The sequence below is a fragment of the Melampsora larici-populina genome, assembly GCF_000204055.1.
Source record: "Melampsora larici-populina 98AG31 unplaced genomic scaffold MELLAscaffold_23, whole genome shotgun sequence".
In the NCBI taxonomy this organism is placed as follows: domain Eukaryota; kingdom Fungi; phylum Basidiomycota; class Pucciniomycetes; order Pucciniales; family Melampsoraceae; genus Melampsora; species Melampsora laricis-populina.
Genome location: NW_006768787.1, coordinates 595,229 through 620,581, shown reverse-complemented (window position 1 = coordinate 620,581; position 25,353 = coordinate 595,229). Strand labels below are relative to the sequence as shown.

Genomic DNA, 25,353 nt, shown 5'->3' with positions numbered 1-25,353 from the left:
CTGTGCCGATGCGCTGAGAAGCGCGTCTTTTCAGCGGGGGCTGTTCCAGCTGTGGAGAGGGGGGTCGGGAGGGTTCCCCGTTGTCAGACTTTGCTGGCTGCTCCACCTCAGACTCCGGACAAAAGAGAGGCTGCAATGGCTCAGCCTCCGTCGCCACACCATGGACTTGTACCGATGAATTCCGCTTGTTGCGGAAGGTGCCATTCCTGATACCTGCAGATTCAAACATGGCGAGGTGGTCAGTTCCAAATTTAACAAGCTTTTTGGCCACAATACTCACTTTCAAGTGTAGCCTCGATTTAATATCCGGTTGATCTTAGTGACTCAAAGATGTCGCTAGTGGTTTGCTGTTCCGACAATTGAGATGCAATCCAATCCCTTTGCTGAACCAAAGTGGATTGAAATGAGGCAAGGTCGAGGTAACATCTTGTTCCGTTCAGGAGGGTGGCCTGGGTACTGGTCAAAATCGCTATATGACAGGCATCAGCTCGGGCGTTCGGAAAGACTGATGCACAAGTGAGGACATTGACACATACGTTTTTTGTCCTCCTGCACGATGTCATCATCCTCGGACTCCTTGTCCTCAGCCTCCTCCTTGTCCTCCTCCTCCTCCTCCTCCTCGGCCTCGTCCTTGTCCTCGTCCTCATCGCCATCTTCTTCGCCATCGTCCAAAGATAAAGAGATCATGGAGGTTTCGCGATTGGAAGATCGGCGCTGGCCTGCATTCGGTCAAGCGGTGATTGTCTTGCCACCATGTTGGGCACGCTGTCCCAAAGGGCCCGCCATTGTCACGTCAGACCACCTGAGAGATGTGTAAATAAAACCAGTTGATGGTTGCTCCCACTCAATCCTTCTCCCCCCCCATCAACATTCAACTTTTCTACCTGAATTTCAATTTCTGATATTCACTTTCTCAACCCAAATTTGATCAATAACTCCTCATCTTCACAATTTCATCTTCTGAGTCTGATTATCCGACTTGAATACATTTTTCACAAAACCTTACCAAAATTCCCAAACGCAAAGGAATGGAAGGAACCTCAGGTATCTTCATGCATCTGAACCCTGCACATCGGCTTTGTGCATGAACTAACTTGATCCATATCATCCTGCTGACCCAGGTACGGACAGTGGGGGGACCAACAGTGGGCCTGCAGTGCCTGAAAGGGATCCTATCATGGAGCAACTTGATAGTAAGTCCAGACATTCTCTGTTGCCAGTAAGACTGAGGATGAAACTGACAGTTCCCGTTCAATCACATCCACCCCTCGTAGACAATCCAGAGGAAGAGCCTGGACTCAACTTTGAGCAAGCTGTTGCTTTGAGAATTGCCAAGGAGAGGGAAGCCAAGCGTCAACAACACCAGCGCAAAACTGATGCTGAGGAACTGCCCGGAAAGAGCCTACAGATAGTCTCAAGCTTGTAGGCCTGACCTCTGCTATTCAAGAGTGGGCTACGGCCTTGCTTGGTCTTCCTTGTCAATCCAGCACCCGCTCATCTCCCACCATGTCTGCTGCGGTACTTCTTGCACGCCACCTTCCTGACGAACCGACTGCTGAAGAGGTTGAACAGTGGGCCAATTATTGTGACCAAAGGACAAAATATTTAGATGTCAACATCCAACAAAAGATGGACGAGCGACTCAAAAATAACCCCTCAGCAAACGAATCTGTCAAGCATCAAATGAGGATTGTAGTGTCAAAAGAAGCTGCTCTCATGTTTCGCAACGCTTTCCCCCCACCCAAATTTATCTCCCGAGTCGCCCATGCTACTGCCTCGATTACCACCTACGATGCTACTCGCTTAGGATGTGCTGAAGCTAAATTCTATGGCTGTGGCTTCTCTCGGATCACATTCCAATGGACCAGTCCTCCTAAAACCCCTTGGAACATGGCTATGTTAGACAACTTAATTACTAGCTGGTTGTATTGTTACAACGCTCGAGGTGTACCTTCTGGATTCCCAATCAACACAAGCCTCAATATTCCCCTTGAAACTAGAGAAATCCTTTCCCGCTGGGTCTCAAATAAGCGCAGAGTCTTCCGAGATGAGGAAAAGGAAAAGAAGTTGTTGTCTACAGAAGGAGGAAGTGACAAACTAGTCCGCCAAAAACTTACAGAGAGGGAGAAAACAGCTTTGAAAGCCATTAGGAAGAAGGTAAATATTTTATCTCATTTCCCTGTTGCAACTTGTTGGAGTGTGTGTGTTTCAAAAGTCTTGTTTACATAAATGTATTATGTATAAATGTATTTCTCTTCATCATTAAATTACATCATACTTCTCAATGTGGAATGTTACGTCACTGAATCAATGATGTCATTTAAGTAAGAAATTCTTTTTGTTTTCATATATAACCTGAGTCTCAAATCACAGTCTGATGTTTCTCTTTTTCTTTTCTCATCTGACTGTATCTTAAACAAAATCTTTCTACAAGATTCTTCATGTTTCTCTTTTACTTATATAAAGATTTATGTTTTTGGTTTTGATTCAGACCAACAGGTTATGAGCCCTTAAAGACAATCTCGAAATCCATCTCTTTCTCGATATTCCAACTCCATTTCCTAATCAACTTTTTCCATGGCATTGACATCAGCTACCAATAGTGGAAAAGCTCCTGATCGACCACCACCACCTCCTTCCACTGGGACAAGACCGAAGGAACCGTTGACTCCTCCCACTAATTTCGACGATCTGTTTTCTGTTGGTTCGAAATGGGGACTGTTGGCATTACCTACGTCATCGGTTGTCGGTCTGACTCTTCTTGAGCCACCTGGTGATAATTCTAACTACAGTAATTGGGAGCTCGCCATGAATGGTTCGATTTTAGGAGCTGGAATGGGTCACGTTTTGAATCCTAAGTTACGAGATGTTGAACAACCTAATTTTCATTTGACACAACAGAATAATGTGATTTGTTCAGTACTGTTACGTCATGCTCATCCTAACAATTATGCTGTTATGAGACCTCATATGGGTAACACAGCTGCGATGTGGCAAGCTTTGTCCGATTCCCATAACAATGCTTCGATGGGATCCAAGATGCTCGTTCTGCCACAGCTGCGATGTGGCAAGCTTTGTCCGATTCCCATAACAATGCTTCGATGGGATCCAAGATGCTCGTTCTGCGACGGCTTATCTCGTTGCGAAATCTAAACTCAGCATGGATGACATTGTTTGTGCCGCGATCAGTGCATCGTTACCGAGTGAACTCGTTGCGAAATCTAAACTCAGCATGGATGACATTGTTTGTGCCGCGATCAGTGCATCGTTACCGAGTGATTGGAATGCCGCTATCAGCAGTCTGATGAATCAACAATCAGTATCTGCAGCCTCTCTGATTTCATCTTTAAGACGAGAAGGTATTCGACGACGGGATCAAGCATCCTCGTCTTTAATTCTGTCAGTTACTATTGATCGTAATGATCGTAACCAAGCTCTACTTTGATCTATGCCTGTCACTTTACCAAACATGGCGGCACAGGTTCATGTCCAATCTACTCCGAGTTTGTCTCGAGGGAAGAAAAGATCTAATGTTTCTCAACCTCCGTCTAACGTTTCTAGCGACGTGACGTGCAATCACTGCAGCATGCGAGGGCACAGTTGGCAAACTTGTCACAAACTAGCTAATCAATTCTTTAAACAAATGCTAGAGAACCAGCCTAACTTATCTGTCCCTCAACGTCATCCAGAAGCCAACCTAGTTCAACCATCTTCTCAATCATCGGGTGAACCTATTCCTTTATCTGCTTGGAGCCCCGCACCTGACACCTTCATCCATCAACCTGAAGGTTCCAGCTTTTTAGTGACTGTCGATTTGTGTGCTTTATCGACGAATGAAGATAAACGTGTTTGGATTTTAGATTCTGGATGTACACAAACTTGTATTCCTTCTTTTACATCTGGGGAATTACTTCTCTCAAAGATTTCCTCAACTCCTCACATTCAAAATATTCGTGTAGCTAACGGTATTGGTCTGAAGGTGACTCAACAACGACTTTTACCACTTCCATGGTCAACTACTGGCTTGGATTTTGAAGTTATCGAAGTTCCAGGTTTACAACACAGCTTATTATCAATTTCACAGCTACGATCACTCGGTTACTCAACTGCGTTTTTGCAAGATCGAGTCGAAATCTTATCTTCTGATGGAGCTGTTGTTGCGAGAGGTTCTTATCGTGGAGGTTTACCGGTATTAAATGATGTTAGCAATTTTTGCCTTAACTCAAATGCTCAATCTACGCCTAACACTTCATTCTATCAATGGCATTGTCTCCTTGGTCATATAGGAGAAGTCGGAACCAAACAAGCTCTATCTCATCTGAATATTTCTGTACCTCTGCCTAAGCACGATGTTGAAGAAGTTAAAAACTGCATTCATTGTTGCAGAGGAAAACTCCACAAGAAAACTTTTCGTTCTAGATCAGCCTATCGCTCCAAGACACCTTTTAGTGTTGTTCATTCTGATGTGGCGTTCCTACCTTTAAAATCCAAGGCAGGATATCCCTATTTTGTCTCCTTTATAGATGATTTCTCAAAATTTACTGTTTGTTATTCAATGAAGACAAAAGATCAAGTACACCTTTATTTCAAGAAGTTTGTTAATTTGGTTAAAACAAAATTCAATTCATCTGTCCTCTGTTTGCGTTCTGATAACGGTTCTGAATATGTCAATAAAAACATGATTGATTTTTGTCTTCAAGAAGGGATTACGTCTTTGTGTGGAGCCCCTTACACCCCGGAGTCCAATGGTGTTGCTGAGCGTTGGAACCGTACCGCTGCTGAACGATTACGTACTTTATTTTCTTCGTCAGGAGTACCTTTATTTTTTTGGCCTGAATGTCTACAACAAATCGTACTATGTTTTAATAACTTCCCTACTAAAACCAACATCGGTTTATGCTCGCCTTTATCAGCTTTAAAACAACCAAATGATGATATCACTCTTTTTGCTCCGTTTGGATGCGCGCTCGAGTATCTCCTACCTCCAACTCTATGCTCAAAACTGTCACCAGTATCCCAAGAGGCGGTCTTTCTACACTTGGTTCCGGATGGAAAGTATGTTGTAGCATATGACAGAGCTAGACACCTTATTGTAAAGACTTCATCTTTTAAATTTTTTATTCAAAAATTTCCTTTTCTCTTGAATCCCAACAAACACCCAACCGAGTCTTTGCCATTACCTTGGTCTGACCTGCCGGTGCTTGAAGAACCAATACAACCTTATGGCGTTATTACTCGCTCAAAGACCACCGTAACATCTCCTGTTCCTTCTTCTCAACCTTCTACTCCATCTTCACCATACATACCTCATGATACCTCGATTGAAATTGAAGATTTGATGCCACTTTCTCCACCACATCCTACACCTTCTCTACCAGAACCTATTCCACTTTCACCTCCTCCAGTCGTTCGACCTTCAGCACCAATTGCAGTACAAAGAAGTTCTTGGGTCACACGTGAACCAGAACGTTTCACACCATCAGCTTTCGTACTTGACACTTCATCTCCAGAACCAAAATCTTACCAAAAAGCCATGGATACCGAAGAATCGTTAGAATGGTCGAAAGCTGCAAAGACTGAAATCAATACTCTTCTCAAACTAGGTACTTAGAAACTTGTGCCAAGACCTACTAATCGAAAGGTGCTAAGGTCAATGTGGGTCTTTAAAAGAAAACTATTGCCCTCAGGAGAAATTGATAAATATAAAGGAAGACTAGTCGTTCTGGGGAATGGACAAATTGCTGGTGTTGATTTTGGTGATGTTTTCTCACCGGCATCTAGACAGGAATCTAATCGAGTTTGCTTACGGTTGCTGGGGTAAAATCATGGAAAGTCAAAGGCTACGATATTACAGCGGCTTTCTTACATGGAAAACGTTTAGAAGAAGAGGTTTTTATGGAGCAACCCGAGGGTTTTCGTGATCAAAATTTTCCTACTTAGGTGTGTCAACTAATTTTACCTTTATATGGGTTACATCAAGCCACAAGAAATTGGAATGATCGATTCACGGCATCCCTGATTGATGTGGGTCTTCGACAATCGGCTCACGATCCTACTTTATTTTTTAAACTTGAGAACAATGTGCTGGTTGATTTAGTAACTGTACATATAGATGACATTTCGGCAACCAGTGAAGATCATTTCCTTCATTCTCTATCTTCATCACTTCGTTTGTCTTTCCCTATCTCAGCGGAGTCAGATTTGTCGCATCATCTATCCATTTCTATTGAAAGATCTAAAAAGTTACGTTATTTCACTCTTCATCAAAAATCTTATATCGTCAAAATAACAAAACAGTTTTTCTCTACTGAACTTCAACAAGTTCCAACACCATACATAGCAGGCTTTTGGTCTTTGATCCCAGCAGATGATGTTTCCACTTCAAATCCAAACTACGGTTCAATTATTGGGGCATTGTTATGGCTTGCTCAATGTACCAGACCGGATATCACCTTTGCCGTCAATCGACTTTCCCAGTTTTTGAAGAAGAACAATGAAGGGCATTGGAAAGCAGCTTTACGAGTATTAGCTTATGTTTATCATACTCGTGATCTTGGTCTCACTTTAGGAGGTTATGACAATCAACTTCAAGGCTTTACGGATTCTGACTGGGCAGAGAATCTACATGATTGTTTGTCTACTTCTGGTTACTTGTTTAGATTAGGTGATGGGTTTATTTCATGGAAGTCTAGAAAACAGAAGACTACAGCACTGTCGAGTACAGAGGCAGAATACATGGCATTGAGTGATGCGGGGAGAGAGGCCATGTGGTTGAGACAATTACTTCAAGAAATTTGTTTTATTAATAATGTACCAACAACTATTCATTACGATAACACGGGATCAGCAGCGCTGGCGAACAATCCTGTGCATCATTCTAGAAGTAAACACATAGATTTACGTTATCATTTTATTCAACAATTAATAAAAGACAAGAACATTGAATTGAAACAAGTAAACACTACTTTTCAATTAGCTGATTTCCTAACTAAAGCTCTTCCTAGACCTGCATTTATTAATCTTAGAAATCAATTAAAATTCAACAACTTATCAAAATGATTCAATTTTATTCTCTTTTCTCTTTCTTAAAAATTTTTTTACGGACGTTTTCAGCATGGGGGGGTGTTGGAGTGTGTGTGTTTCAAAAGTCTTGTTTACATAAATGTATTATGTATAAATGTATTTCTCTTCATCATTAAATTACATCATACTTCTCAATGTGGAATGTTACGTCACTTAATCAATGATGTCATTTAATTAAGAAATTCTTCTTGTTTTCATATATAACCTGAGTCTCAAATCACAGTCTGATGTTTCTCTTTTTCTTTTCTCATCTGACTGTATCCACCACCAACATAGATGCCTCGGATTGGGAGATCCGAGGTATCGTCGGATGCAAATCCTCGGACAGATCTTATCCGAGGTTTCTGTCCGAGGTATCATTATGCGCCCAAAATTACCTCGGATCAAAACCTCGGATAGCTTCTGTCCGAGGTTTCAGATCCGAGAACGCCTTGGATTTCCCAATCCGAGGTTAATATGCTGGCAGTGATCTTAAACAAAATCTTTCTACAAGATTCTTCGTGTTTCTCTTTTACTTATATAAAGATTTATGTTTTTGGTTTTGATTCAGACCAACACAACTCTCCATAAGCATCCATATTGACTTGTGCATGTGCAGCTTCGTGACAAACGGGCTGCAGCAGTAGAGCCCTACTTTTGTCACTTCACAGGTCCACTTAAAGTCCTGCTCTACTCTCAAGAGGTTCATTCTGAGACTGAGATGGACCCAGAGAAGCCTGGGAACTTTAGGAAGGTCAAGCTCAACTGGCGGACCCCCCAGCTTGATGAATTGATCAAACTGGCTGATGATGCAGCTCCCAAAAGGGAGAGCACCAAAAAACAAAAGGATAGACTGAAAGAATTTTCCCAGTCCAGAGGGGAATATTCGCCAAACATTCCTGATCCTGAAGATCAACTTGCTCCCAAGACTCTTCCCAAATGCCTCATTAAGCCGGAAATACTCACTGAAGGGATAGATGAGATTACAATTGATAGTTTGGAGTTGTCAAACACCATAGTTGATCTTAACTCAGCCATTGAGATTATGAAGAAGAAGCTTGGGAAAAGCAACTCCATGGTGGTTTCTTCCTCCTGAACAGCTGCTCTCACCATTTCCAATTTGTTGTTGTTTTTGTTACCATTGAAATTAGGATAGTTTTCTCCAGTATGACCTGAGGTTCTGTTCCTTGTGCCACCTGTGTTGTGAAAGTAAGATTTCACAATCTGTGACAGCCATGCATGTAACATTCCCATTTAAGGAGTTACTTTGCGGAGAATCAAATCTGCCCCTGTTCACATCACTCAAGCCCAAACTTGACCGCATTCCACTCAACCAACTCTCAACATACATTGGGACTTTCAAAGTTGCCAGTCTCAATCAGACAACTAGAGTTTCAACCAAAATAAGTTCACAACTGAGATCATTCAAATAGAACCATGAGTATGCATTTTCCCACCCCTCATCTCCTCACCCACTCAAATTAACAAGGTTCCATTCTACTCAGCATCCACCTTGCAAAAATCAGCCCCAGCTTGGCCCAATGGTGCTGCACCGAAGGGTCGAAAGGCCAAAAACCGCTCATTTGCCAAGATACTCCCAAAGTCAAATTCCCCCACCTGTAAATCTTTTGCCGAGTTCACACGTTACCTGCTTGGCCACACCAGGAATCACCCACATTTCCCCAACCCGCCAACTGATGATCAGCTGATGTCACTCACACCTCTAACAAAGGAAGACATCCTGACTGACACCTCAGTCTCCATTAAGGGCGCGTTCACTTAAGCAATTTCTGGTGAGAAATCACATTCTGCAAAATTTAAAGTGTCTATTTGGTGGTGTATGTTTCATTTTTGCATTAAAAATTTTACAGAATGTGATTTCTGGTCAGAAATTCCTTAAGTGAACGCGCCCTAACTACAGCTCCGACAATCACCCGAATCCATTGGACTGGAGTGTTTTCAAGGATCTTCTGGACACTGATATGGCCAACAAACAAATCTTAGGACCTTTTACTTTTGATTGGGAAGCTCAGGGAGGTGAAGACGCTGCTTGGAATCAAGTGATGATTTTTTTTACCGTAAAGCATTGGATGTTTGCCAGGAGGGCATCCGCATTTCAAAAGTTTGGATTGGATGTCGAATGGGAGAAGGAAGTTATCTATATTGGTATTGTTACCCGATGGGTCATTGGGCAAATTGAAGACTGGAAGAATGAGTTTGACTCTCTGGAAAAGATTGCACAGCGGGAGCGCAGTAGGACGCGACAAGATGTAAGCCTCCTAGCCCATTTGGCAACCTATCAAGTTGTGATAGCCATACTGAAACAGTCTACAGCTCTTTATATACCGTCAAACCACCGTCAAACGATTCCTCAAAGACTTTATAGATCTCCTGCCAGAAGCAGCATGTTGCTCTGATACTGAGGATGATGCTCTTGGTCAACAGCGCTCAATTCAGCCTGAATGGCGCAGTGCCAAGTATGGAGAGTGGCTTCATAAGATAGATGTACTTTCATACAATCATCAAGCCACCGTGAAGTTGAGGACTGAAGCAGCCAGGAGATTTGATACTTGACATGAAGCAGGCAACAAGATCAATCCATTGGCCAAAGTATGTGGTAATCTTCCAGAAAATTGCTATGATAGTGGGTTCTTGAGGGAATGTGGTGACCTTGAAAAATTGAGATTGGGGGTTACGAACAACACTTCAAATCTTGATGATGCACTGCAGGCTATTGCTAAAATGTTGTAAATTGATTTCTCCCACTTAGAAATATAAGTTAAATGAAGTTGCCTGAAGTGAACTTGATTCACCCAGTAGTCAGGATGGAATATGATTATGTAGAACTGCATCTATAACACCCCAATGGGTACAGCTTACAAAACCCAGAAGAAATGCAATGTTTCTGCAAATAATCTATTCTACCTTTTTTTGGAAAAAGTCATGTGTCATTACTCGTGCTCTACTTTGCCCCTGTTTTCAAAAGCCATTTCACAGTTGAGACTCTATTATTTGTGAGCATTTTAAAATCTGCTTCAGACCAGCTTTCAAGGGTTCATAAACCATCTTGAACGCAGAGGAAGCCTCACCACTCAGAGCTCTGTCCCATGAAGACCAATATTCATCAATTTGACATTTGTGTTTTGTTCAATCACTTGTGATCAATAGAAACCACACCACTTGTTCCTTGGTGAATATGAGGACTGAGCAGTTTGGATAACCCTAACCCTCAGTATTGACATGTAACAGCCTTGGAGTGATTCTTACACTTGCATGTTACATCATGTGTATGCTACATGTTACATGTTGGAAGAGGAGCTTGGTATAAAAAGTCAAGAAGCTGAAGTATCTGAGAAGCACAGTGTGTTCAGTTTCTCATCACTGTTCTCCTTCACACTGCGAGGAAAGAGGATTTCTCCAAGGTGAGAAATGATCGAGGTGAGATCCAAAATAATTGAAAAATGTAATACTTCTTCACTTTGAGAATAATCTTTGCAAAACAATTAATTATCTTTCGATCTCAAGAATAGGCACCTCTGAGGTGTGGAATGAACTCTTTTGAATGGGCAGGTTTTTAATGTCACTCTGAGTTTGTTTTTTGTAACGTGTGATTTTGTGTGTAAATACTAAGAGTGATTCTGGTGTGGAACTTTGTATTCATTTACATAAAAAATCAAAGACATAAAAAAAGTTTGACTACATTCGTTTCATACAGGAGCATACAACACTATCAATTTACAGACAAGTGTTTCCGAGATTCCACATATAAAAGCATAAGCATAAGAAGGTTTTGGTGATTTGTGTCTAGACAAGGAAGAGAAAGTGATGTATAAATATTGCCTTGGTTTCAGATCGCAATGTAAATCAGTGTCAAATCAGAATTCATATGAGAGAAGAAAGCTTACCACAAGCCATTCATAGTGGACATCAACTAGAGAAGGAAAGCTTCCAAAAATCCGACTCGATTGCTCAACTCAGTCATGTGCTTGCGACAATCACAATTACAAGCTGTCGCGCTTTCTGCTAACGGCTCCAGCAGTGGTGATGTCCGACCTTCATCTACATAAACTAAGAATGTCACATCAGTTACAAGGCCAGCCGTTGTAGTTTATCTAAGAACACTACACACCAACGGAGTTCTTTTGTTTGGAAGATTCTGCGTTGTTAGCCGTAGTTTTGGGCGCGGTGGTTGCGGCGGGGTTAGACTTGGCGGCAACGGGCGTTTTTTTTGCTTTGGAGATGGAAACATTCTCAGCCTTCAGGGTTTGCTTTTTGGGATCCTGTTCCGGAGCAGAAGAACCCTCAAGTGTATCTAACGAAGTCAGTGAGCTGCTATCAGAGAAATCTATTTGTCGGCGTTGTTTTGGTTTTTGAACGATTGGGTCTTTGGTCGCAGAAGTCGTAGCCCGGGACTTCTTTTGTATCGGTGACCTTGCCTGCGCCAAGACTGCTTTCGGCCTCTTGTTAGAGGAGCTGGCATTCTCCTTCTTGAAAGCCTCGGCTGTATCTTCATTGTCATACAGCGCATCAGCTAGCTGCTGTAGAGGTCATTCAAATGAAAGCTCACGAGTATTTTTGTGTGTATCTCCAAAAGCTTCATCCATATCGCGTTTGCAGGAGGATGCAGATGAGCTGGGACTGGGAGCAGACTCTGTTTTGACAGAACATTTGGGGACGCTGGTGTTTTTGGGAGATGGGTCCAAAGATTGGGCAGCTACAATAGGTTCTGATTTTCGGGTGCTGAGTTTGCGGGCGGCCGGCTTCTTTTTGTGACTTGTAGTTGAGCTAGCCAAGGGTGGCTGTACTTGAGATTGCTTCGAGTGCTTGATATTCTCATCTAGAAACAGGCAAGTAACCCCATAGATCAGGCGAAATAATTCATGTGCTTCTCAGGCGAGTCAGAACTCACTGGATAAGCTGCGTCTTTCCGAAAGACCCTTACCCACGTTCGGCTTGGTGATCATGGATACGGTTCAAGTGGATTTTGGGAGAATCCCTCTCTTTACCTCATTTTTAAGCAAAGTTCCTTTGGGAGCAGTCGAAGGAGGCGGAGAGGCTGGGACACCTGCACTTGTGGTTGGTTGTGATCGCGAGGGTTTCTGGATGCCTTGCTTGGAGCTGGACTGCATCGGCACGTTGTCAGTATCTATATAGTGTTAGTCATGGCACATTGGATCAGTATTGGTGCGAGCAAATGTGTCGTATTCTGTCAAAACCCACTGGTACACTTGGTCTTAAGAACAGGCTTGGTGTCGATCGGTTCTTTGCTGCTTCTTTGACCGTGTTTCGAAGATTCCGCTTGTTCATCTGCGTGTGGAGAGATAGTGAAATCATGAAGTGCAAATGTGTTTTGATGTTTGCCAAATACTTACGAAACTTGATCCACTTCTGCGCCAATTTTTGAAGTTCCTTTTTTGTCGCGCCAGATTCAGCCTCCGGTACGTATGGAAACTCAAATCGCATGAAATTCCTTATCTCGTCGGCGGTGACTTTGAGACTGAACGGGTTGAATGGCCGCATGTTTGAAAGTGACGTTAAGAACTTTGAAAGTTTATACAAGGCGAGCGAAACAGAGTGAAGGCTGGAATTTGGATGTAAAGGTTGAAATGTGGATTGATTGGAGGTAAAAAATAATGGAATACGAGGAAGGGAAATCAGAAGCTTGGTGACGTTTATAAGCACAGGAGTCAGACTTCTTGACACTCTGCTGATGCTGGACGGTTGATGCTCTGCTGATGCTGGACGTTATTCCTTTCACGGCCACCGTACTATGATCGTGCGTGAACCACTGGTACAAAAAAACGGAGCCTTCTTCTCAATACATAAAGGATCTGTGATACATACTAGGTTTTCGAAGATAGATAACAGTGGATAACCCCTATAACCCCGCATTATGTAGATTATTTTTACTGACCACTCACGCGAATTCGGTTTGGTCCTTACTATCTCACCACTTTTTACCTTATGTCAACATCTCCAACTGTTGGGTGGTGGCCGGTCAATCCAAATACTATGAGGGTGCACCAGTAAGTCTTTTGTTGTTTGTTTCGGAACCGACCCAAAACATGTAGATCGAGCGCTAATTATTTCCTTCTTTGTTTTTAAAAAATCAGATGAAAGACTGTCCGTTTGCCGTTCAATGCTTACAAAGGCGAATTCAAACATGAAGTCTGAAGGGATAGCGTACGATCACCTTACAAGTGTAGGTATCGATACAGTGTTCACAGCTTGGAGAAATTCGAGATGAAAGGGCCTTCAACAGCGAGGGGAATCGAGATTTAGGCCATTGGACGATTTAGATACGTGTGCTCTTCTTTCTCCTCCCGGGTCTGCCTCAAACACATCATTAATTCTCATCTTCACTTGACTGCATTCTTTCAGCCCTTCCGTGATACATACCTGGTCGTCTTTACTTTCTTCATTTCCATTCTAGCAGCTGGCTTCCGCGATTTTTTTCTTTCCACCTTTTGTTTATACTACAAGCCAGTTTCCGTGATACCGGTTTCTTTCTCACTCACCTTGTTTCTGTGATAGCGTCTTTTCGTTCCAGCGGCCGGCATCCGCGAAATCGACTTCCTTTCCACCTTTAGTGCATACTACGACCCGGCTTCCGTGAAACCGGTGTCTTTTTTACTCAGTTCTTTTCTGTGATAGTGTATTCTTGAATCCATTCTTTACATATTTCAATTTTTACATACTTCTGTTGAACTTTCGGCATATCAACTTGCGCTACCACTCGACAAACAATGAAGTCTCAAGACCCAAAAGTACCACCTTCCACTTGGAATCTCAGAAAACGACGAGCATCCGAGTCAGCTGAGGGCGAAAAAGGTATTTTGTAGATTGCTGTCCTTCCGCCAGAAGAGCAATTGTACTGATATGAGCTCTTCTCTATAGATCGTGCGGTCGTAAAGGCAAAAGTTTGGGTTAGAAAAAGCGGAGCCATCACAGCCACCAGGATTCAAAGTACGGAGAATCTGGAACTTGCAGCTTCACCCCATGACCAACTTCAATCAGAACACGAGGGACGAGCAGACGGGACAGGTGCGGCCGGTGATAATGATGAGGATATGTCCCTTCAAGACCTTCGTAAAAAGATGAAGCCCTTCAAAATCGTAGGATCTAGTAGAATGCAGCGAGCCGAACTATTGCAGCTCTGCCAGCTATTTTGTCCACATAAGCAGTCTATAGTGTGCCCATGCATCTTTGGGAACAGGAACTGACGCTTGAGCAATATTTTGTTTGTTATCCTTGGAATCAGAGACTGACACCGCTCGGCGGGTCGCAAATCTACCACAACGGCCTGATAAATCTGTTGTGCAAGGTGAGCGATGATGACCACGACTAATCTCTAGACCCAATTGACCATTGGGTAATTCCCGCAACAGTCACCCGTCCCACGGAACCTGGTAGTTGCTCGGATCGCTCTGACGATGCTATCAATGGCACTCAGAGGACTCTTTCGCGGCGCTCAAGGTCATCTTCAAGCCCTGAATGCGGACCTTCACCAAATCGGAGTAACTTGCCATCTGTTTCCTGCCTACAGGTCCACTTCGCACTTTCCAGACTGACAGCTCTGTGTCTTTGCAGGTCGAGTTAGCGTCGTACAGCCTGCGAATAAATCCAAGAAGAGATGCGTCCGGAGGATCGTTGATTCTGAAGATGACGAGGAATCCGCATCGGGTGATTTTCATTTCGGTAGATATCAAATAGTGTCTATGTGTCATTGATAAGTTATGTTTTGGTTATAGATTCTTGCTCACATGTTCCAAATAACGCTAGAGGGACTGGGATACCTCCTAACCCTGTCATACCTGTGGCTGGGAGCGTGGCCCGGCGTAATTTATATCCTCCTGTCGAATTTCCGAGTCGTGAAAGAGGCACAGCCTTGCCGCGCCCCAGACCTACTGACCTGACGGCCAAAGACAAAGGAAAGCAACGAGCGGTTACGGATTCTGGAAGCGAGTTCGATCCTCAAGAAAACGAATTTGAGGATCGTTCTGAGGACGAGAATTTCGAGCAAATGGATACTGACAGAGACTCACGTGGCCCTGAGTCTCCCACATCACAAGCTGATTCTGTCGCGAGCAAGAAGGTGTCCGGAGAAATTGACGATATCATGGAAGATATTGGCATATCTGATATAGATCCTGACCCTTTCAACGATGACAATGAGATGTCTGATCACCCAGATTGCCACGACTGTAACAGGAACATGAAGCAGATGAAGAACGCAATCAGAAAAACGAACCAGAATGTTTCTCAGATAGGCCACGTTGTCCGCAACATCGCCAGAGTTATGAAGAAGATGGAGGCTAATAAAGGTTCCACTGGAGGGACTCGGGATGGAAAGAAGGCAAAAAAACCGTGAGGGGGAGACTTCTTAGTAAGCTATCTCTTCAGATAAAACAATTCAATTTGATTTGCTGATAACTCGTGCGTAGCGTCGCATTCGATCACATATCTGGACACTTATGGGAGTAAAAAAAGACGGCCGGGTACCTCCTAGCGCAAGCGAGCGTGAGAGATCGCAATGGAAGCAAAGATTACCAAAGGACTTCGTCGATTGTAGATTGGATTTGGATGACGTTGGCGAAGCGGAAAACCTTGAGGGAGGCGAGAGGGATCCACATTATCCCTACCGAGGCGGACCTGGCGGCGCAGACGCTAATCCTCAAGTCTTGCTTATCATGTGGAAGATGATGAGAAGCGTAGGGGTACAATCATTCCGACCGATCTGGGAGAATCAAATGAGCTCTCCGGAGAACAAGTTCTTGTGGCAACTAGCTACCGCCATATTTATTCGATTGGTACAATGCGGCGAATACGATGACGTTACGAAGTCAGAAGCGAAGTCTTCTGTAGTTTACAATGCTATCACATTGCACGCCAGGCAAAGAATTCAACGCGTGTAAGTGGTTGCTTTATCAATTTGGTTTGTGTTCCGTATGTGAACTGAAAACTAGGTAACCGACTCTGAGATTTGTCGGGCCTGAATTTTCTATGCTTCGATAGCTTTCGTGAATACACCACCATGTCAGGTGCTGAACTGCAAGCCCGTGAAAAGCTTGGAGTGCGGAGAGGTAGACTGAATGTTGTGAGTTGTCCTTGTTATTTCAAACATTTAACGCTGATAAACTCCAGCTGACGTCATAAATACTTTGTCATTTATAGTGGAAGAAGCGAAGATGTAACACTGCTACATCTTTGACCAATATGTGGTCGTTATGTCCGCTCATCAAGGCAGCTTCGAGTGACGATGAGACCGACGATGAGGAGGATTTTTCTACCGAAGCAAAGAAGCGCTGCAGGGTCTTGCGGCTCCCCTGGCGAAGTGCGGCTCTAGAAAAACTTTTAGTGCAATTAGATCAATACCAAGAGCGAAAGAAAAAAGAAAGTCCCAAGGGGGTATCCGGAGCAAAACCTCGAGTCAGGATACGTGAAAAGGGAGAGGATAGGAAGGAAAGTATGATACCTGCTCCAGCCGGACTAAGTATTGATTGTTACTCTGAAGAGTGGCTTTCCACTCTGGATGCCAGCGAGATTGAATTGCTGGAGATTGACCCTGTACCAAAATTGAAGCCCCTACAAAAACAAGCCAGAATCTTGGGGTTGTGATTAATTGTAATGGGTTTCTATCATCATATAATTTTTCTTAGTACTTTCATGATTTTCTAATCTATATGTCCTCAAATTTAGAAATACTATTCCAAAAAATTGTCTTACTACTTTCACAATTTTCTGATGTATATATTCCCATTTTTCTGTTACCCTTAATTCCGTCAATAATAATACACTGTGGATATCGCGAAACAAACAATGAGCCGCTGGTTGGGCTTCCAATTCCCGCGGCCCTCATGATCTTTCTTACCTTCTCTAAATCTGTAATATGATCTTGCGCCTCCAGTGGATTTGAAGATAAAGAGAGTCAGTAGAGTGATTGACTCACATATCCAAATAGGATTTGAAGGGTTTTGCACAAAATTCAACATGATTTGAGTCAAGTCCTCTTCATTCCAAAGTAACAAAAAATATGAGATTATGTACAAAACTGAAAAATAGGTGAGAACATCATGAGCCTCTCGGTGGAATTCTTCCTTAAATAGACCGCTCAATAACAACATATGTCGATATAGCTGACAACTGACCAAAGATAAAAAAAAAGGTGAGCAAAAATCGATCTGAACGGTACAAAGGCCCAAAGGTAACTTACTGATCAGTAAGCTACAGTGTCCTCGAAAGGCTTAAGCTGATTAGGATCAATTACATGGTAATGGACACCTTCACACAGATCGTTGGCCGCATTGTCGTTGCCTTGGACAAATAACGCGTAGAGTTTTAACAGGATAGGGACGTCGCACATTCCCATCGGGATGAAAACATTCGGAGCATAACACTGTATCGCGTGTCGAATCATGTCGCAATCTGACCCCACCAAGTCCTCGAGTTTCTCCACACGGGGTCGACGTACAAATTCTGGGTTTGAAGTAGGCGCTGGCTTGTTTAATGTTGTGTCAACAAACTTATAAAATAGTTTGATCATATCCGGTCTACAAAACGTTGGTAGAATCATTTGGGGTTTCATGCGTGGGAGTATCAAGTCGAAAAGGACGCTCTTGGTGGAAGTCTTTGCATTCGGGTTGATGTACGTAGCCGTAGCATCTCCCATTCTAGTATCGCCTCCGGCAGTTGCACGGTCATCGTTGGTAGCAGCGTTCGATGGTCTGTCCTGAACGGGGGGAAGAACCTTGAGAAGCTCGGGTAGGAATTGTTTTAGGTAATAATCCACGATCTTGGCTTTGCGTGCATGTGAAGGAAGTTCGACTTTGAAGTTGAACCACACCATCATTGATCGCAAATTACCAATAGTAGTTTTACGAGAGTTGTAATCAACATCAGGATGTTTCAGCAAATATTGTAACTCATTTGGGACCGTATTAAGGATGGCGGAATAAGGGTGCTGGATCATTAATGGTATGAATTCTTGAAGCTGATGGTCGGCAGTCGGGCCTGTAATGGTCTTCTGAAGCGGAGTTTTGGCAGGTTGGCTTGTCATGGTGTTACGATTATTATCACCAAAAGGAGCAGTAATTGAAGCGGAGTTGATAATTACGTATGAGGGGTGATGATAAGATAGTATCTGGTAAGTTTGCGAAAGGCTGTCTTTTTTCGCCCTATATATACTTGTTCAAATACTCAGCAGAGTATTCAAAGTCCCCCTCCCGCTGCTGACTTTGATAACTTTCACACTCAGCTCTCCTTCATAGGCAATATGTGATACTCATACTCTTTCACAACTAAACCAGGAATCACCCTGAACGCAGATCCACTGGTCAGCACAGCGCACTTAAGCCTGGAGAAAGGCAACTGATGTGCCACACTTACAACAGGATTGCACAGAGGTTCCCTTTCTTTGTCAAAAGGGAACCCAGAAGAGAGGAACGAAAACGATTCTAATACTTATCTTGAGAATAAAACCAGGCCTTCTTTGCACTTTGCCAACAATTAAAGTCTACCCCTCTCACTGACAATATCCAGTTCGACGCTTTTTAATCAGTCGCACTGCCCTACGTCCAACGCTGATATCCTCTATTCTGCCTATTATATACTACTAGTAATCATGATTCACCCATCACTTCTGAAACCACCCACCGGACCGTTTTACAAGATGACGAATGTCTTCAAGTTCACAATTCCACGCCCTCTTCATAAGTTTATTATCCCGCGTGGCTATGATTATAACCTTGCTTCAGCCGAAGAGCTCGAAGAGATTTTTCAAATTTTCTTTCCCAACACTGTCATCACGAGACCCGTTGGTCCACTCACCAGAGAAGCCTCCATTGAACGCTTCAAAGACTTGGTGCTCCCTTGCATCCTGGCTTGTTCTATCTGGCGTCCTGAAGAAGACTTACTTGTGTATTTTGAGGACATGGTCCACGCGGCTCCAGGTAAGTATCCAGTATACTATGATGTTTCCTTTCGATCAAGCTACTTATAAGCAATTAAACTGTACCTCAGATACCCCTGTAACTTCGGAGCAATGAAGGCGGACCCGCTTGTGCGTTTCGATGAATCCTTGCATCTTCAGGTATGTTTTCAGATGTCTTTTTTCTCTCGAACCTTTTAGTAACAACATAAAAACACAGGAACTGCGGACAAGCCCTCGACACCGCCACAACAATCGGAACGGACAATGATCATGATTCCTCATACTTCTCCTTTGGACCCAGATAGTTCTTGTATGTACATATACAACAGATGCGGCCTAAATTAAATCTGAACAAGACCGGTGTACACTCTATCTTGGCAGTCTTTCGCTCTCTTTGTAAGACGGAAAATAGCTCTTGGGAAAGTTTATCAATTGAATGTTGGGAAGACATGGGATATTTTAATTTTTTCATGTTGTTCGAGTTATGTGTATTTTTTTTCCAGTCTTCATTCAATAATAATATAAAGACAAAGTAACCGAACTTTGCGGTCCATACAATAGCATTCTAGTCCGTGATGATTGCGCGTGACTCGAATACAACTAAAAGAGACAGTTTCAATACATAAGCTGGGCTTGTTGATGAATTCCATTTGAATCCCACTGCCAGAGCCTTGAGATCCTAACTACATATGGATTGTACATATCTACCACCAATCACAAAATCTAACTAGCTTTCCTTATACATTACATTCAGCGAAAGAGAAGAGTTTGAGGCGAGAGGATAACCAAAACCAAGCCATTCACTTTCTTGCCACTCACGATACGGCTAATATAAGAAGGGAAATATGTAAGTCAGTCTCTTAAACATTCATCCCTTTCAGATGTTATCAGGTCAGATACTCACGTCTCGACTCTCCACTATCACCGTTTTGCCTGTCAAGATGAATCAGGTTAGTTTTCGGCGGGTTCTGGCACGTGCCCAGCGGCAACCGCATCCTCGTAGTCACAAGTGCGTTTACTGGGTTTGAATAGGCGAAGATAGGAAGGTATATTCTTTGTAAGTTAGCACATCTCATGAACTTTCACCCCTTTCGATGTTATCACGTCAAAAACTCACGTCTCCTCTGATAATAGGGCCCAAAGGTACGCGGCATCTTTGTAGAAACGTTTCGATGTTTTCTTCATCAGTTTGTGCTGTTCGAGTGACTCTTTGATTTGCCTCTTGTATAGCTTACGGTGACGAATCACATCGGGGTCCGTCGAACGCAACAACATCTTGCAGTACGACATCACCTTTTCAGTGTCGTGGACCTTGGCGACGATGTTTATAAGGTGATCCTCTACCATGTAAGCCGTGCTTTCTATTGCGTCAAGCTCCAAGGTGCTTAGAAAGTTGTATTTTTCTACGTGGGTCGCAACGGCATCCTTGACTTCGAAGATGTGGTAACGCGTGAGGGAACCTCTAACGGAAATGTTGAAATCGCTGGCACGGTCATCCGGATTAGCCCTCGACAGTAATGAAAGTGGCCTTCGATCGTGAACAGCTAAGTTTTGCAACTCGGGCATGAGGCCGCGGTCGTCATCCAGTAGAAAAGGTGGGAGCATTATCACTTTCTGATACCTCAACAATAAAATCAGCTAAGCATATATGAATCGAGGTAAGGAAGCACCAGGTGCACTTATAGATTGGGGGAATCGGGTGCGAAATGGCCGAAATGTTGTTTTTTCAAGTCAACTGTCAAGGTAGTTTGGAACAAATTCAAAGTTCTTATGAAGAAACCCACCGTATCATGACTTGCAAGGGGGTGCAGGGTACACCGGTGGTAGGCCAGTCAGGGTTAGTCCCCGCCTGCACAGACAACTTCTCGCCTTTCAAAGAAAGATTATGTACGTACTGACCAAACATTATTTCACCTGTTTCCCCACGGACCCACATACATATGTACCCTCCTCATACCAAACAAGACCGAACAATATGGACCACGTTATCACCGTTTTTGCTTTCACCGACCATTAACCCCATTTGCTATCAGCAAACAACGACTGTTGTGATTCAACCCTTGCGAGTTTGACAATATGCGCGCACATGATTTCGGCTACCTTTTTCACAACACTCAGACTGATGCTTCCGCTTTGTTGCTCAAGTAACCAGCTCGATCTTTCAGTTTCAACCGCTTAGATACCCTCTGAATACATCGCCATTGTTTCATCGTATGATTTTTCATATATTTACCGCAAGCAAACTCTTTCTTTCAGATTCTCTCGGTCATTCATATCACTCAATTCATTCATATACGGCTTATCCAATTTTTGGATTTTCAACCCATCTCCGCACTTATATATAGATTCAATTGAAGGGCTTCTGCATCAACGATGCCTCCGCGTTCTACTTACCGGCTTGCTGTCTGTCGATGTATCACTCATTGTTGCGGTCAGCAGCTATACATCGATGCCAATGGAGAAGATCAGAATGGCAATTGTGTCAGTGTTGCGACAATGAAGGCCCATCAACTGGCAGACCAGTTTCGCCACTTGTCTGTCCACGCTCCTCAAGACTTGTTTCCAACCCCGCGCCCTCACATACCCACCAATTCGCAGTCCTCTTCCTCCCAAGATTCGCAACCGGGTACACCAACGCACAGCTCATCTTCTCGGAGCAGCCATGAGGCTCGTCATGCGTCTCCCGAAGCTGGCGGTAGTAATGATCCACCACGAGCTCATGGAACTGAATCTCAAAATCAGGCCTCTTTTGATACAAGTAAGTGAATCAATTACCCGTTCTGTGTGAAGACCAGCTGACTTACTCTTTTGCCAGCGTTATACATGTCACATAAAGTATATGGCATTGATCCGGTCCAGCTGTATCCTCTTTTGTTCGCTGCGTCACTTGCGGTGTTTGCGAATTTATCATCCCTCAACTTGAATTGGGTTTTGAGGTCCCAACGTGATTACATCCAATTAGTCAAAGAGGCTGGATCGACGTCTACTGAGGCCCGCACGAAATTATTATATACTCAACAAAGAGAACTTGAAGAACTACCTGTTGACATTTCAACAGTTTTTGTTGCACTCAATCTCAACCCTTGCCTTGCAGTCCTCAACACTTGCCCATCGTGCTTTGCTTTATACCGGATCGGTCACACTCCAGAGCTATGTAACTTCCCCGTGAACACCGTCCCTGGGTTATTTGAATCGGCATTCCTTCCACCTTCGCTCGAAATTCCAGATGTCCACGTGGTCCAAGAAGGCGCTGTCACTTGTTCTCGACCGCTGTTCAAGGACCGTCGTCCCATCCGTCAAACTGGATTCCAGGACCTCGAGGCATGGCTTGCACGGTTCATTTGTCGGCCAGGTGTCGAAGAATCACTGGATGAATCCCTGATTGATTCTTGTCAACCTTATTCATCGAAGCAAGAAATTCACGACATCCACCAATCCTTTGCGTGGAAGAATTTCAAAGCTCCTGACGGATCCCAGTTCACTTCTCGAAGCGGAAACCTTTCATTTTCCATGTTTGTTGACGGCATCAACCCGTATGGCAACAAACAGAGTGGTCGCAAAGTATCGATCACATTCATCGTCCTTATATGTTTAACATTGCCTTTCAAGATCAGATATTCCCCCGAAAATATCTTCATTGTTGGAATCGCCCCCGGTCCTAGTGAACCGTCTCTTGAACAAACAAACTGGATCCTCTCTCCAGTTGTTATCCAGCTTAAACGGCTTTGGTCAACAGGGATTTTCCTATCCAAGACTCCACAGCATCCTCAAGGTCGCTTAATTCGCGCGGCTCTCCTTACGTTCGTTGCCGACCTTCCGGCGATCCGTCGTACACTTGGATTAGCTAGCATAACCTCTACGAACTTTTGCTCTTTTTGCGGCCTTCCGCTTTCTGAAATTCACAACATCGATTACACCACTTGGCGTTGTCGGAATTTTGATGAGCACAAAAAACATGCCTACGCTTCCAAGAACGCGGCCAGTCCTTCAGAACGTCAAAAGATTTTCGAGAATCACGGCGTGCGCTATTCCGTCCTCCTCGAGCTAGACTACTGGAATTTAATCGACTTTCAGGTCGTTGATTCAATGCACAACCTCTTATTAGGGTTACTCAACTGGCATTGCCGTCGTTTTTGGGCTATGCAAGATGACGAGGAGGACGAACCAGAGCCACGACCAGCAACTGTACCTGAGATTCAAGATTTACTTAATGATATGGCTTCCGAACACTCTGAAGAACCTTTTGATTCGGTACCCGGCGACCTTCCAACATCAGCATCTGGCGTGCATTTTAATGACCTGGCCTGCAGTACAGATAATTCATCCACAGATCCAGACTTTGAGAACACAGGTTGGAATGGTGTGTGGGTTGAACCCCACGAGGACTGTATTGTATTCGACAAAAAGATGCTCTCTCGAATAAATGCACTGCTTCCTCGAGTTCATCTTCCAACGTGGATTCAGCGACCCTGTCCGACCTTGGGTAAGAAAAGCTACGGGAAGCTCAAGGCTGATGAATGGAGGAATCTATTCACTGCCCAACTCCCCCTGATCCTTGTCCCGATTTGGAGCGATGGCGATCAGGGCCACCTGTCCTTGCTACAGAACTTCGCCCATCTGGTATCATCAGTGAATCTCGCTCTCAAGCGTTCGATGTCGGCAGAACGAATCTCTCGCTATCGTACCCACCTTCACTCTTACATGAAGGGAGCTCATTTACTTTTCCCGCATTGTAAACCCGCACCCAATCACCATATGGCGTTCCACCTCGCCAACTGCCTTGAAAAATTTGGCCCCGTCCGAGCTTGGTGGTTGTTCCCTTTTGAACGATTGATGGGACGAGTCCTGAAGGCCTGTCACAACAACCACCTGGGTGAGGAATCTCATATGATGGCATCCACTTTTTTCTTTTTTGTGTTCCTGATCAAATCCGTTCTCATTTCAGGTGAACTTGAAATGACTTTTCTCAAAAGCTTCTGTCGGGCTGGAAATCTTGCAGCTATACTCAGAGATGGAAGACTTCCCGATGCAATCGTTCCTTATCGCACCCAGCTCTTGCGCATCATCGAACCCGAAACATTCGTTGCCAAGTCCTCCAAAAGCTCTGACTCACGCTCACCGATTGAAAATGGAATCTTCCAACAATTGGTCCAGCGCCTGAACTTCGAAAAATTTGACAATTGCAGATGGATCCCGTCGACAGAGTGGTGCCTCCTGTCAAAAGAAGCTTCAGCTCGTTATTCTCCGTTTATTACCTTGGCAAGACACGTACCACGTATAACTCGGGACGGGATCATCTTTTCCACCAAATCTGACAATCCGAACAACAGTGTAGTAATTACTAAATCACTCCGAGGCGGCATCATAACCTTTGGTCAGATAGAGTCAATTTTTCATCATCGACGAGTCCCAGTGTTAGACGGACCCTTGATTACCGACACTTGGATTTCTATTCAGTTTTTCCCCCCCGTCCCTGCGTCAAAACCGAATCCTTTTAGAACACTGGCGAAGCCAGATGTAAGATGTACAAGCCTGCTTGCGTCTCAATATCCCCCAACCGCCTTTCCTCATTCATATTGATGAGATCGTTGCGCACTGTGGTTGGCTTTCGTATGGAGCTAGTGAAGTAACTCACCAACTGGACATGGAAACTATTGCGTTGGTTTCCTTGGATCGATGACCTTGACAATCATATTCCAGGTATGTGGTACAGTTCATTCTCTTGTGTAATCTGTTTGACACTAATCGCTGTCCCACTTTTGAACACAGCCTCAAATCAGTGAATGCACGTAGACTACTTGGGATCCGTGGATGCGTAGTAAGGGATGTGCTTGGATTAAAAGCAACTGATATGTGAGCAATTCAACTCTATTTGAATTGTGTCTTATAAAGCTCTATTCTACACTTTTTTATATCTTTCACACACGCCTTCCAGCTTTTATGCTATGTAATACAAATTTTTCATATCAAAAATGGCCCCTTTAATCAGATTATATTACATGGCAGAATACAAAGATGAAATGAAATACAAGACTTCACAATACAGAGAAAAGGCTGGATTATATAGATTTCAGCATTGTGACAAGACCAACATAACTCCTAGCTTTTGAGAGTGGGGTCCCTGCAAAATGAGATACAATCCCAGAAATTGACTTGTGATCAGTGATGTCTTTCCTGACCTTGGTATGTGCCTTTTTGACATTGAAAGCCAATCAATTATTTCTCAAGCACATATTCACCAGTGAAAAACCATTACATTTTTCAATTATTTTGGGTCTCAACTCGATCGTTTCTCACCTTGGAGAAATCCTCTTTCCTCGCAGTGTCAGTCTCTCATCACTGTTGCCATTCCTCTGGATGAC

The 25,353-nt window shown here is 43.7% G+C and overlaps 7 protein-coding genes across 7 annotated transcripts; 4 read left to right on the top strand and 3 right to left on the bottom strand.

Annotated features, from left to right (window-relative positions):
* Positions 1-1,028: 1,028 nt before the first annotated feature.
* Positions 1,029-2,101, top strand: MELLADRAFT_87852 (uncharacterized protein; the record flags this gene model as incomplete). Its single annotated transcript, XM_007411119.1, has 5 exons — positions 1,029-1,044; positions 1,122-1,193; positions 1,245-1,422; positions 1,488-1,945; positions 2,001-2,101. 5 exons carry the CDS (start codon positions 1,029-1,031, stop codon positions 2,099-2,101), a joined length of 825 nt encoding a protein of 274 aa, XP_007411181.1.
* Positions 2,102-11,183: 9,082 nt separating this feature from the next.
* MELLADRAFT_63981 (uncharacterized protein) lies at positions 11,184-12,582 on the bottom strand (the record flags this gene model as incomplete). The annotated part of the gene is made up of 6 exons (XM_007411007.1): positions 11,184-11,593; positions 11,630-11,899; positions 11,972-12,014; positions 12,069-12,208; positions 12,283-12,369; positions 12,435-12,582. 6 exons carry the CDS (start codon positions 12,580-12,582, stop codon positions 11,184-11,186), a joined length of 1,098 nt encoding a protein of 365 aa, XP_007411069.1.
* Positions 12,583-13,808: 1,226 nt separating this feature from the next.
* Positions 13,809-16,680, top strand: MELLADRAFT_107410 (uncharacterized protein; the record flags this gene model as incomplete). Its single annotated transcript, XM_007411120.1, has 8 exons — positions 13,809-13,893; positions 13,960-14,187; positions 14,324-14,386; positions 14,653-14,760; positions 14,814-15,429; positions 15,635-15,973; positions 16,078-16,159; positions 16,237-16,680. 8 exons carry the CDS (start codon positions 13,809-13,811, stop codon positions 16,678-16,680), a joined length of 1,965 nt encoding a protein of 654 aa, XP_007411182.1.
* A 598-nt stretch (positions 16,681-17,278) lies between these two features.
* On the bottom strand, positions 17,279-18,118 carry MELLADRAFT_87850 (uncharacterized protein; the record flags this gene model as incomplete). The annotated part of the gene is made up of 1 exon (XM_007411006.1): positions 17,279-18,118. One exon carries the CDS (start codon positions 18,116-18,118, stop codon positions 17,279-17,281), a length of 840 nt encoding a protein of 279 aa, XP_007411068.1.
* A 612-nt stretch (positions 18,119-18,730) lies between these two features.
* On the top strand, positions 18,731-19,331 carry MELLADRAFT_63978 (uncharacterized protein; the record flags this gene model as incomplete). The annotated part of the gene is given in 3 exon segments (XM_007411121.1): positions 18,731-19,010; positions 19,209-19,301; positions 19,321-19,331. 3 exon segments carry the CDS (start codon positions 18,731-18,733, stop codon positions 19,329-19,331), a joined length of 384 nt encoding a protein of 127 aa, XP_007411183.1.
* Positions 19,332-19,501: 170 nt separating this feature from the next.
* MELLADRAFT_107408 (uncharacterized protein) lies at positions 19,502-20,557 on the bottom strand (the record flags this gene model as incomplete). Its single annotated transcript, XM_007411005.1, has 5 exons — positions 19,502-19,591; positions 19,811-19,817; positions 19,896-19,909; positions 20,109-20,221; positions 20,257-20,557. The coding sequence occupies 5 exons, from the start codon at positions 20,555-20,557 to the stop codon at positions 19,502-19,504; spliced, it is 525 nt and encodes a 174-aa protein (XP_007411067.1).
* An 807-nt stretch (positions 20,558-21,364) lies between these two features.
* MELLADRAFT_107407 (uncharacterized protein) lies at positions 21,365-25,101 on the top strand (the record flags this gene model as incomplete). The annotated part of the gene is made up of 6 exons (XM_007411122.1): positions 21,365-21,749; positions 21,807-22,326; positions 22,975-23,351; positions 24,195-24,375; positions 24,761-24,844; positions 24,981-25,101. The coding sequence occupies 6 exons, from the start codon at positions 21,365-21,367 to the stop codon at positions 25,099-25,101; spliced, it is 1,668 nt and encodes a 555-aa protein (XP_007411184.1).
* Between the last annotated feature and the right edge of the window lie 252 nt (positions 25,102-25,353).